Below are 13,129 nucleotides of genomic sequence, written 5' to 3' on the forward strand. Positions count from 1 at the left end.
TTGGTCAGTTAGTTGGTTGTTTAGTTGGTTAATGCTTTACTTAATAGATGCTCTGTATTTAATTAGAATTCACCAGAAACATTTTGGAAGTCAGACAATCTGCTCAAAAACAACATGAAATCAAAATGAACCTTATTTACTTAAATGTTCCTGGTCTTATCATACACTATTTACCATCAGTGCAGGCTATTAAAAAATAACAATGGCCTCATTCATGAAACATGAGCAGAATGATTTTTTTGTGTAAATCGTTCATAAAGCCGTTCTGATGTCAATTCTTGGATTCATTACATTTTTCGTATTTTCAAAACGTTAGTTGGTACTACCGAAATTTACACGTGCACCCGACAACGTGTAAATCGTGCTTAAGACATCCGAAAGTGTTGTATTCTCTCATGTAAACTGCCATGACTACATTTTGATATAAGTGAAAATAAATAAGTAATGAAAAAATAAACTAATAATTAAATGAGTGAAATTAACCTTAACAAATAAAATAAATTAGTTTAAAAAAAAAAAGCTTTGTTTTCCTTTTAAACTGTAGCCTATACTTATTTAGAAACGTTTCTTTACTGCTATAATCGTTTTTCGAGAAGTGCCATATTTTTCTCAAAAAAATGTATGCCCTCTAACGTGACTTTGGATAGTTTATTTTTTTATTTAATATGAGCTCTATAATTTAGGTTTCATATAGGCATCGGTAAATCGCATTCAGTTGATAATATATGGTCAATGCTAATGCTGTTAAATCCATAAACACATTGCGGGCTTGAGCGTACACAATACAATGGGGGGAAATATAAAAAGCCTGCACACTGTCATATGTAGCTTGCATATCTGTAATATCTTTAAACGTTTCAGTTGTGATTGCTAAATAAAAATTTTACGATGTGAATGCACTTCATTCATAAAAACTATAGGCTGACAGATATATCAGTTTTGCCGATTAATCGGCAACGATAACAGATTTCTGGAACTATCGGTTATCGGCAAAAATCCACACCGATAATTTTTCCTGTTGCGTCCTGTGCTGGAGCAGCTGGGAGGGGTCCGCTGTCGTTATACAGTATGAGAGCGACCTTTAGAGGCGAAAGAAAAGCTATCACTTCACTGATGCCTTGTGGCGTTTGTTTTGACATGTGAGACTACACTCTGCATGGAGCGGATTTAAAACATCAACAACGAAAAGGTATGTATACAGTACCTACATTATACGTTGTCATATCATTATAAAGTAATTAATTTGTTGACTAGCTGCTGCATTAGTAGAGAACAGCAGTATGTTTGCCGACAAGGCTGATTGGACTCTAACATTAAAGCTAACCTCAAGCGGTTAGAAAAATGTGACAAAAATACACACAAGTCCTACCCAAATGTTTAAATGTCACGATTGTTACCATCGATTACCATTAGTTTATATCCAGCTGGTCACATTTATGCATTCGTTAGCTAGCTAAGTTGCATATTAATATGTTCATGCAGCTGAGAGAAACGTATAAACGAATCAGAAACGCATCTGATTTCAATAAAAAAACATTTAACCTCACTGTAATACGATGACTTCAGATCGATCACATTCTTGCGCTAAAAAAGGCTAGACACAGCACAACAAATACAGTTTAACAGAAAGCAGGTGTTTCAATATGCTTTTTAAAGTTCTTTTTAATTAGATACATCATCTAATAACAGCACTCCTGCACGAGACGCTGAATAAACAAAGGGAAACAAAGATGTTCGTCTAACATACGTTTACATAGAAAAACAATTGGATGGTTGCAAAAGTGTTCGGTGTAAACAGCCCATTACAGTTGGCGGAGGTCTTTGGTCGTTGCGTCTTGCTCTCTTATAAGCGTTTCTCAGATTATGCAATGAGTTGTTTAAATGCTTTGTCAGGAAAGATGTTCAACTTGGAAATGTGGGTCTCGAGGTTCTTGTGTTCGGTTTCAGTCTGTTGTGTACCGTCTGTTTGAACAGCCCCTAGCCTGTGCTCATAGTCTGAGCCGCTTCACCACCGAGTTCAGCCGAATACCACTGCTGTCTGTGAATATTGCTACTCTACATAGAACTGTACTGAATAAAATCAATGTGGTATTTCGCTGTTATTATGAAGCTTGAGTCTGGACTAGTAGGAATCAGTGCAAGTGTAACACCATGTGAACTATCTATTGAAGCGTTTTCCCCCCTCATTTTACTTTTGAGTTAACATTTGAGAAAATGGACCGACTAAATCGTATTTATTTTATGCACATTAGTTGAAAATGAAATGCTCTTTTTTTTTTTTTTTTTTTACAGCCAGGATAGGAATGTTCTATGCAATAATATAACGGTGCTGAATGGTTTATGTATTTATTGTGCCCTCTTGTGGACAAAGGAAACAACATCAATTTAAAAATCAGTTGACTTTAAAATGTGAATATTAGTTCATATATATTAATATTTATGTATTTCACTTAAAGTACAATATATTTTCATGGTTCAGTCAGTACTGTTTATTTTTGTAATAAAATTCAGCACTATTTTATTTGAGTGTTATTTTTTCATTCAGTATCAATTTTAAAAACTATCGGTTGATTAATCGGTTATCGGCAGGTACTGCCTAACTTGGTTATCGGTATCGGTAAAATCCACTGTCGGTCGACCTCTAATAAAAACGATTTCATTACTGTTCCACACAGTTGTTAACAGCATTTACTTGTGAGTCTGATGCCTTTCTTAAATGGTGTTTTCATGGGCATGGATTATGATAATTGTGAATGAACATGCACACGCCCCCCCTTTACGTATGTTTGGAATTCACAAACATACACGTTTTACTAACAAATCCTGCGGAAAGTTTTCGGGAAGGTCCATTTTAATGAGGCCTAGTGTTTTCATAATCTTTCATTGACATGTACTTTTAATGATTTGTTGATCATTTTAATGAACAACTTTTCTGCTGATGCAACCAAGACCAAAAAGGGCAAGGAAAAATATCTATATCCCACTGAATATTCTGTTTCACTTGGAAATACGGCACAATACTGAATTTCAATTGCATTGTAAATGTTGTTTCATGTTGTTTTGAAGGGGACAGTGGTCATGTTACCACATTTGTTCTATTAGTGGCATCCCTGCCTAAAAGTAAACCTGAAACCTTTGAGTAACCAGCTCAGTTTTTTTTTTCCTTACTCTACTTAACTGTTGTGGTAGTATAGGTGAGTGCTTCAGGTTGAGCTAGGAGCATTTTGCCTGCCTGTGTGTCTTTTTAATAATCATAAATAATAAGCTCTTATAAGCTCATTCAGTCCAAAGTCACTGTTTAAAGTCACTGTGTATGTTGGTCAACCTGACCAGTGGCATGGGCAGATTTGTGTAGTATTTGCATGTTAAAAGAGGGTGCAGATTTCTGCAGTCCTAGCTTCAGGCTGTGCTGAAAATAAACCTGGAACATGGCATTTGTCTTGCCCCAAGTATTATATGTGTGTGTATACGATTACAGTAGTTTAAGGAATTGAAAGGTAGTTTTAATTATTTTGCTTTGCTTTGTGCTTGTGTGTTTGCCCATAAATGATGAGAACACAAGCAAGATCATGTTCACTCATGAGATTTTATTTACATAAGCAGACTAATCATTAGTGAATAGTATCGACAGGTTTCCAGTAATACAATTCTCAGTACTGTAAGCAGACTAAGCATTTAAACCCAATTTTATATGTTTGATGTGAGACACTGAGGCCTATAAAGGATTTGTAGTACCAATTGGAACAATCATGAAGAAATGTCCAGGTCACGTTTCATTTCAAAATCAAAAATAAGAAAGAATATATTTAGCATAAATGAACTGAAACCTATTTTTAGAACCAATAATTTTTTTTTGCATTATGACTTCTTTTTTAAGGCATTTTCACACGAAATTTTGATTGTGAGAGTATTCTCATCAATGTAATGTAAAAAGTATTTATACACATCATGATAGTATTTGTTGAATTTGTGCTGATTTAAAAACAAAATTATTTATATTACAGGAATGTGAATCACCTCTGAAAATGACAATAATAATAATAATAAAAAAAACTCAATGTCTGGTCACATTATAGTAATGATATTTTGAAGGGCAAAGTGTGCTCAATTGCCATGAAAATGAAAAAAAAAAACGTAACGAACCTAAACGTTTTCCTGCTAAAAATGCGATTTTTCCACATTACATTAGGCAAAAATCTTCATTGTCCACTACATAGGGTTCCTTTCCTTCATGCAAAATATAATTTCTTTTATTTCTTTATTTGTTTACTTGATTTTGGGTGAAATATGACCTGGACATTTCTTTACACATTTCCTTACCAGTCTTTAGAGATCTCTTCTACATCATTTTTGGAGATTCTATCAGGATTAACAGATGCTATTTCTGTTAGTTTCGTGTGTGCTTTAATGAATAGGGAATTTGATCTTGTCATTTCCTGTCCACTCATGGGTTCAGATCCGCACACACGGAATGAGAGAAACGGGGCTCTGTTAAAGTGAGAGAGAGAGAGAGAGAGAGAGAGAATGAGAGGAGTGATTGAAATGCACATTCTTTTTATCTGCTGCCAACTGAGTTTTTTTTAAATTTATTTTTTTAAGCATGTGTGTGTGTGTGTTAGAGAGGGAGTGGGTGTATGTAAAAGTGTGCATTGTTAGATCAGTGTTTTGTGTGCATGGTATGAATGTTCTTCATTGTTGTGTCTTTTTGTGCATTGATGAGTCATCAGTGAGGTCATCAGGGTTTGTCATCCACACACAGCTCTCTACAGCTCTGGACCACAGTGCAACAGAGTCTACCTGCAAATGTTTTATGGATGAGGAAAGTAAACTTTACAGGATTGTAAATTCCCCTCTGGGGTCTGTAATATACTGTCACGGTTGCAGGTGATTCAGAAAGGGGCCATATTCTACACTTTTTTTTGTTTTTGGTTTTTTTATTTGTTTTTTTGCATTTAATTCTTCCCCTGAAGTAAGTCAAGATTTCTTGAAACAAAAACGGTTGTAATTTAGATTATCTTTACCATTTTCCAGCCTCTCTCTGACTCTGACAGAATTAACAAGTCTTTTATACGCAATGGCCTCTTTTAGGAATGACTAATCTCTGCGTACCAGCATTGTTCACACTGTCATTGTTCATCTGGGCGGACCAAGTTGTTGAATGGATGACTCTCATGAAAAGATGTCTGGGTCATATTTCACCCCAAAATCAGAAGAAAGAAATTGTTTTGCATGAATACAATGAAGCAGTACCATTTTTAGGGAAGATTTTAGCATATGTTTTGCATTTTGACATCATTTTCATGGCAATGAAGCACATTTTTCCCTGAAATCCTCTTTACTATAATGTGTTTGAAGTTTTTTTTTTTTTTATTCTCAGTAATTGTCATTGTCATAAAACATTCAGTGGTTTCTGAAATTAGTTGATACTATCAGTACTGCAGAAACACTATTATTAAATCTTTTTTATTTTATCATCAACCGGTTCTTTTGACATCCCTGCATTACAGTAAAAATTACAATAATGTAATTGTTTTAAAAAAATGAAATCTGCATGAATTAAAGGCAGGACAACAATACTATCTTGATGTAAAAATACATTGCAGTTTACATAAATAATTTTGTTCTGCATTACAGTATTGATTGAGATTGAGGGTGGGGGGGTGTAATCTTAATAATAAAAAAAGATTGTGAAGGCTTGATTGTGATGTCGGTATCATGGTGATTTCTGAATGACCTTTTTTTTTTTTTTTTTTTTTAGTTTCAGTCAATGGTTTGGGTGGACTGGGGAGAGAACTTTTTGTTCTGAAAGTTACATTATGTCTTTATAGTGTGATGAACTACACTGCGTAGCCAAAAAATAAATCACTGTTTGGATTTAAATAAGCAGATACTTTAGAGTCTATGATTGGATCATTATTGCAGTGATTTATATGTTTCAGCTGGCAACAATTCTTTTAACCCTAACTGATGCAGTGTGTAGCTTCTCATTTCTTAAACAACCATGTCAGAAGACGTATCTCGTGGTCATGGACAGGGGTGTAGCACCAAATTTTGGGCCCTGGGCACAGAACTATTTTAGGGCCCCCTGACCAATTTGGGTTTGTAGTGGTGATAATATCCAGTATAAACCTTTTAGATGGATATTTAACAGTGCTAATTCATTTTTTATTTTCAAGCGCAAATATTATTTGAATCAAGCAATACATTATTAAAAAAAAAAAAGCCTGCAAACAATATAAATGACACGTTTAAATATGAGTTTTCTTGTTGGCAAAGTCACCATAACATTTCTGAAATGAAAAGAGTGCCAGGTTGTTCAGTCTATCCTGAGACATTTCTGCTCTCAGGTAGTTTTAGAAAGTCTTAACTTGCTAACTGATATTTACACGTTACTTAAAATTAGGGCTGGGTATTGTTACAGATTTCCAGATTCAAGATATATAGGATACAACTTCCATTCCAACTTAAAGGGATAGTTCACCCAGCAATGAAAATTATCTGATCATTTACTCATGCTCATGCCATCCCGGATGTGTATGACTCTTTCTTCTGCTGAACACATATTTTATGAAGAATATTTCAGCTCTGTAGGTCCATAAAATGCAAGTGAATGGTTGCCAAAATGTTGACACTCCAAAAAGCACACAAAGGCAGCATAAAAGTAATCCATACTTGAATTCTATTTTTGCTAGAAATTCTTCTCCCTGCCCAGTAGGGGGTGTATGCATGAAGAATGTGAATCACCAAAAACACAAGAAGAAGAATGTGAAAGTTAAAGTGGAAATGGACTGAGCAGGGAGGAGAATTTATAGTAAAAATTGACTAAAATATTGATATTTCACCCACACCTATCAGATCGCTACTGAAGACATTGATTTAACCTTTGGAGTCGTATGGATTACTTTTATGTGGACATATGTGATTTTTGGAGCTTCAAAATAATGGCACCCATTCATATTCTTCTAAAAACTTCATTTGTGTTCTGCTGAAGAAAGTCACACACATCTGGGATAGCATGAGGGTGAGTAAATGATGAGAATATTCATTTCTGGGTGAACTATTCCTTTAAATCTAAAATGAAAATTTTCTCTGCTCATGCTGTTAATTATGAAGGGACCTTCTAACATTCCAACTCTGGATGGAAATAAATGTTGTGATGTTGCATAAGGTTGTTGAAACAATGCCACGATGAATGTGCACCGTAATCAAAGCTAAAGGCGGTCCAACGAAATATTAGAGTATGCAATTTTGTATTTATTTTTTGGCCAGGCAGTATACTTTATTTCATACAGGAGTTGTATTAAATAATGTCTCTGTCTTTCAGACCTGCGTGTGCGTGTGTCAGAACTGAAGCGTGAGGCTCAGCTGGACTCTGAGCGTTTGAAGGAGGTGGAGTCTCATCTGACTCAGACTCACAGAGAGATCAGCACTAAAGAACAGACTCTAACACGCACCCAAGACCAGCTGACCCGTGCACAGACTCGTATCACACAGGAGAGTGACCGGGTGAGTCCATACCACTGAAGACACCAGCGACAAAACATTTAAACACTGTACAAAACTGCGAACACAATGTGTTTTAGCCATAGCACTTTCATGCATGCACAAGACTGTAGGGAAAATGTTTCATCTGAGACTCAAGCTCACACACACTTTCACACAAAATGCTATATGCCGTATCTAAGTTATCTAAAACATGAGCTGGTAGTTGACATAAAATATCAAGCAGTGAAAACAATGCTAAATACAAAGCTATACTTGTATTTTCCTCATTGTTTTATATATGAAGTCACTCTAATTGAGCAACTACATGGAATTTTTGTACTTTTAAAAATTCATTTCAAAACTAAAAACGCTGACCAGTTACAGGACCGAAAATGTACACTTTCTCTTGTATAAATATATATAGGGAAAAAAAAGTTAATGGACTTTTTACCAACTACCCACACATTCTATTTTTAATAGAGTATCAAATTGTTATTATACAGTATCAAGTTTTATAAGACTATTCTGTTTTTATTTAAGCAAGTCTGACTCTGACCATAAAAAAAAGCACACTTTTTTTTTTTTAATATATGCATTGAATGTGTGTAATGTATTGTAGGCCCAGACTGCTGAGCAGAAAGCGAAGCAGCTTCAGGAGGAGTTGAAGTGTCAGAGGCAGAATGCTGAATCCAGCCGCTGCAATGCAGAACAGCGCAGGAAAGACATGGAGAGAGATCACCAGAGGGTGAGACAGGGTGTGTGTGTCTGTGTGTGTAATCCAGTGTTTCCTGCACTGCCCTGCTACATTTTTGTCATAATTTGTGATGGACCGATGTATCGTCTGATATTTTGCCATTATCTGCATCGGCCGATAATAGTAGTGTTTTACATGGACACCAGAGAAAACAGCGTTACGGTTTACATGCACATATGCGGCTCGGTCAGTAAGCAGCTTTCTTCACAGCAATGTAATTTCTCTACAATACTTGTGTTAATAACAAACATGGTATCCGAGGAAGACTTCACTATTTTATTCTTTGTTGCTTCACTTTATATCCAGATGTTCCAGAGTTGTTGCTGTGTTTGTTTCCTTAACTCTCTATCGCCACCTGCAGCGGAATTGCGCTTCAACAGTTGGGTTTCACTTTAAGTAAAATGCCTATATGCAAACGTGAGGGGACCATTGATATTTTACAGTGGTATTTATAAATGGGTATAGTTTATAGTGTATGTGCTTTTCCCACTGTACTTCAAAAATGTGTTTACATGGCCATATGCGGGAGAAACCCAGGTTTGTTAAACCGCTTTCTCTTAATCCCTTAGATGGCATAAGGAAATCGGCGTTATCGTTTATGACGTTTCAGAATGCTGCTTTCTGCAAAAAACCCTCGAATTAACCGCTTTCTTTTTTTTATTATAATTTTTTTTTATCCCCTTTTCTCCCCAATTTGGAACGCCCAATTCCCACTACTTAGTAGGTCCTCATGGTGGCGTAGTTACTCACCTCAATCCGGGTGGCGGAGGACAAGTCTCAGTTGCCTCCGCTTCTGAGATCGTCAGTCTGCACATCTTATCACGTGGCTCGTTGTGCATGACACCATGGAGACTCACAGCATGTGGAGGCTCATGCTACTCTCCGCGATCCACGCACAACTTACCACGCAACTGGGCCAATTTGTTTGCTTAGGAGACCTGGCTGGTGTCACTCAGCACATGCTGGAGTCGAACTCGTGACTCCAGGGGTGGTAGTCAGCGTCAATACTCGCTGAGCTACCCAGGCCCCTTAAACCGCTTTCTTAAGTGCATGTAAACATGGTCAGTGTTCGCTTGGCCGATTTACATTATTGACTGCTAGTTTTGTAGAACTGTCGTTGCTGTGACTCAGAATCCCATGCAACATTGCGATGTAAACAACATGGCGGCACACATACCAGTAATCACGTTCATAATCATATATTAATCTATCATAATCATTATAAACATCTTAAAATTACATAATATTTTTATAATATTCATTTCCTTCCGATATGTCTGCTGTGAAGTCTAAAGTGAAATGGTAAACATAGTAAGTTCTCATGTGAACACGCATGCCACTGTGTTTGAGACGCTTTTTTGTAATTAACAATTCGCAAATTGGTTATTGTCATCATTAATCAGCAGATCCTGGTTCACGAACGACAAAGCTTCTTCGTGTACCGTTTTGTCCAGGAACGCCAGTTTTCCCGTGCTCATGGAAAACCTGGCAATATCAGGGAATTTCAAATTGTGAGTTTCATTCTCTATTTCTATAGTGAATAGGGAATTTAACAATTCTTTGTTCAGATTACAGTTCCATTTAACAATTTGTTTAGAACTTTTGAGAAAGCACCAATAGTTGATTCTAAATATAATATACAATAATCTACAATTTGTTCATATATCTTAACAAAAATGCCCCACAAAAACAATACTAATTTTTAACATTTTATTGTTTTAAAGGAGACCTATTATGCCCCTTTTTACAAGATGTCATATAAGCCTCAGGTGTCCCCAGAATGTGTCTGTGAAGTTTCAGCTCAAAATACCCCACAGATCATTTATTATACCATGTTGTAAATGCCTCTTTGGGTGGAATCAAAAACATGCTGTTTTCGTGTGTGTCTCTTTAAATGCAAATGAGCTGCTGCTCCCCACCCCCTATTATTATACAGACAGTAAGCGTAAAAATAACGACATAGCTCTGGTCTCCGTGAATACAATCAGAGACAATGGTAACTTTAGCTGCATTAGCTGTGGAATCAGCTAACAAGCACATTCGGAAAGGCGATTTGCAAACATTCACAAAATATAAAGTGTGATACTTTCATCTTCAGGATATAAAGCTGGAACACGAACAGTTCGTACTGATCCATGCTTGAGAGTCAAATATTTTGAAAATCCTGCTTTATATTGACCCTCATTCACAAAGCAGTCTGGTGTAAAATGATTTGCACAAACATACATGAGTTTTGGTATGTTTTGGAGCACATTTTCTTCAAAAACAAAACTTGTCCACTGCATCTTCAGTGGCTCTGATGCCGGAGTACATGAAGACTCTTATGTTCACTTTTACAGCCAACAACAGAACACGTATGACGCTTATGAAGCTGAGACATTATTCTTCTCACTGTAGCTGCTCCAGCATGGAAAAAAATGGCAGACTGTGTGTTGATCACTCGGGAGGATCTATGATAATAGGGTGGAGTCCGTCACCAGTCGTGGGCGTGGCCTGCTCTAAGTGACGTCACTTTAGAGCAGAAACGAAAACCATTCACTTTGAGACACTGTTTTTGATTAATAGAAATATAAGAAAGAAGAGTGGGTGGACTTTTAACATTGTAGGGTGGTCGTGTACACACACTGCCGACTTACATTTATGTTCAAACACCATGTAAAAGTGAATTTTGCATAATAGCTCCCCTTTAAGTACCATTTATTGCAGCAAACCTACATTTCTTCCTACATGGTCTAGGTTCACCTTGATTAACTACATAGTGAGCATAACACCTGTAAATGTTCTAGGTTTATTTAAATTCATTAAAAAGGACCAGGTCATAAGAGCCATTTATTTCTAAATCAGACAGCACTGGTTGCACTGTATGTATGTGTTAGCACATATCAAGAACAGTTTACAGTAAATAGTTAACTGACATTTTGAGTGCAAATTCTGTAAAATAATTTTTTTTCAAAGACTGGAAAAATCATGGAAATATTAATAGATATTAGTAGATCGATATTAATCACAATGTTTGGGAACCCTGAGACCCTGAGGTGGCTGTTGCTCCAATGCAAAAGCAGTGTAGGAAACACTGGTGTGATCTTTTCCTTTTTGGTCAGAAATCCCATCTAAATAAAAAGGGATTAAAAAAAGGATGTCTTTTGAATGTGGTTTGTGTTGTATAGGAGCTGTTGGAGCTGCAGAGAGAAAGACATACTCTGGAGAGACAACATCAGCAGGAGAGCAACAGACTTAACCAGGAGATCCAACAGGCCAGAACATTGCACAACACACTGCAGGCTCAGTACGACAAGGTACCAGTGCTGAGGAGTAACTAACGTAGAGTAGTGATGCTGTTAACTTCACTCATTTTTCCATAATATATTGCCTCCTTAAATAGCTTAAATGTAGTCCTTTGTAGCTACATTTTTAATAGCCTGTAGAATAGCTTACTACTTTTTCAAAAGAGTGGCTTGACTGTGGTTTATCTACTTTACATTATGAGTAGCTTGCAGCTTCTCCACCAAGTTTTGAAGTAGCTTCCCCAAGACTGCAAAGCACACACACATTATGTTTTCAGATCATTTGAAAATCTGTCCCTTTCTGCTGTCTGTCCATTTCCTGCACTGTTTTTCCTGTCTCTCTCAGTCTCATGGCAGCTGCAGTATGTGTGTCCACTGGTCAATGTACTAATGTCACCTCTCTCTTTCTCTCATGCCCCCGCTGCTTCTGTGCCTTCTCACACGCTTCTGTTCCTCTTTTTCTCTCTTTCTGTTTTCCTCTTCAGAGGATACTAGAGCAAAGGTCAGTGTTGTGATCTCTCTGTGATTTCTGTTTGAAAATCATAGCATGATTTTACAGAAATGTCTCTGAAGGGATGAGTACAGGTAGGAGATGTGGATTTGTTGTGTGTATGTTGTTGGTAATTAAACATTACTATTTCTTTGACCTTAACACGTATGGCTCACAAATTTGTCACTTAGTAAAAATCTATTCTGTTGGACTGTTCAATCATTGAGTGAAAACATTGGTCGTTTTGAGTCCCCTTTAATAGTAATATTCATCTGATACCTAATAAAAACCTTTAGCATTTTGAAATCTTTCACACACTTGTTTTACTTTAATTAGTCATATGTTTATAGTGCTAATAAGACAAAAGTGATGCATCCATGTCAGTCAGTACAGAAATCAATAATAGGCTCTTTGTTACACATGCAAAAACATTCTCTCTGTGCTGGTGAGCCTCAAATGTATAGCAAATGACCCACTTTGGGTTGTGAATGCTATATTACACAACTTGTGGCCAGTCTTAGTTGATTTCCTTTCAGAATGTGCTTTACATGTTTTCAAATCTGAAAAGTAGTGTTTTTTTGTTTTTTTTTGCTTCAGAGCCATCACAAAAGTGATTTTAAAGTCTGATTGAGTTTGAGCGCACACAGAGACCTGCGACCCAAACATACTCTTCCAGAACGTCCTCTGTAGCACTGGGAAGTATACTGTAATCAATTGGTTTGTTCTGATATTTAATTGAAACAAGAAAAATTATTCACGTGCTTCCCAGCACCATTTGAGTGAGGACACTGAAGCAGAGAGCGCTTAAAACACTGATGCGCGCTCAACTTGCACGTGCACGTCTACAAAATAAAATGAAGCGCAATAATTTTGACCAAATTAAAATCGTATTTGTAATGCAAGTAAAAACCGAACAGAAATTATAATTGTATAGCTATAAAGAGTAATTCCTTGCATCACTTCAGATATAAAAGATATAAAATGTTATCTGATTCTGATTATTGTGATAGATCACACCCAACACTAAGTAGCAGTTTTATATGTTCATTGCAGTGCCACTGAATGGACGTCAAAAATGTGAATAAATGAGTATAATATTTTGATGCATCACTGTTC

General features: G+C 36.4%; 1 protein-coding gene across 3 annotated transcripts in view; it reads left to right on the forward strand.

Moving 5' to 3' along the window:
* Positions 1–13,129, forward strand: part of LOC127413018 (centromere protein F-like) — a 37,095-nt gene that overhangs the window by 7,638 nt on the left and 16,328 nt on the right. For all 3 annotated transcript variants that reach the window (XM_051649799.1, XM_051649800.1, XM_051649801.1), the window contains exons 7-9: positions 7,325–7,506; positions 8,105–8,230; positions 11,407–11,535. In XM_051649799.1, the coding sequence (XP_051505759.1) occupies positions 7,325–7,506; positions 8,105–8,230; positions 11,407–11,535 (437 nt within the window). The remainder of the gene's footprint in view (positions 1–7,324; positions 7,507–8,104; positions 8,231–11,406; positions 11,536–13,129) is intronic.

Source organism: Myxocyprinus asiaticus, chromosome 22, assembly GCF_019703515.2.
Source record: "Myxocyprinus asiaticus isolate MX2 ecotype Aquarium Trade chromosome 22, UBuf_Myxa_2, whole genome shotgun sequence".
Classification (NCBI taxonomy): domain Eukaryota; kingdom Metazoa; phylum Chordata; class Actinopteri; order Cypriniformes; family Catostomidae; genus Myxocyprinus; species Myxocyprinus asiaticus.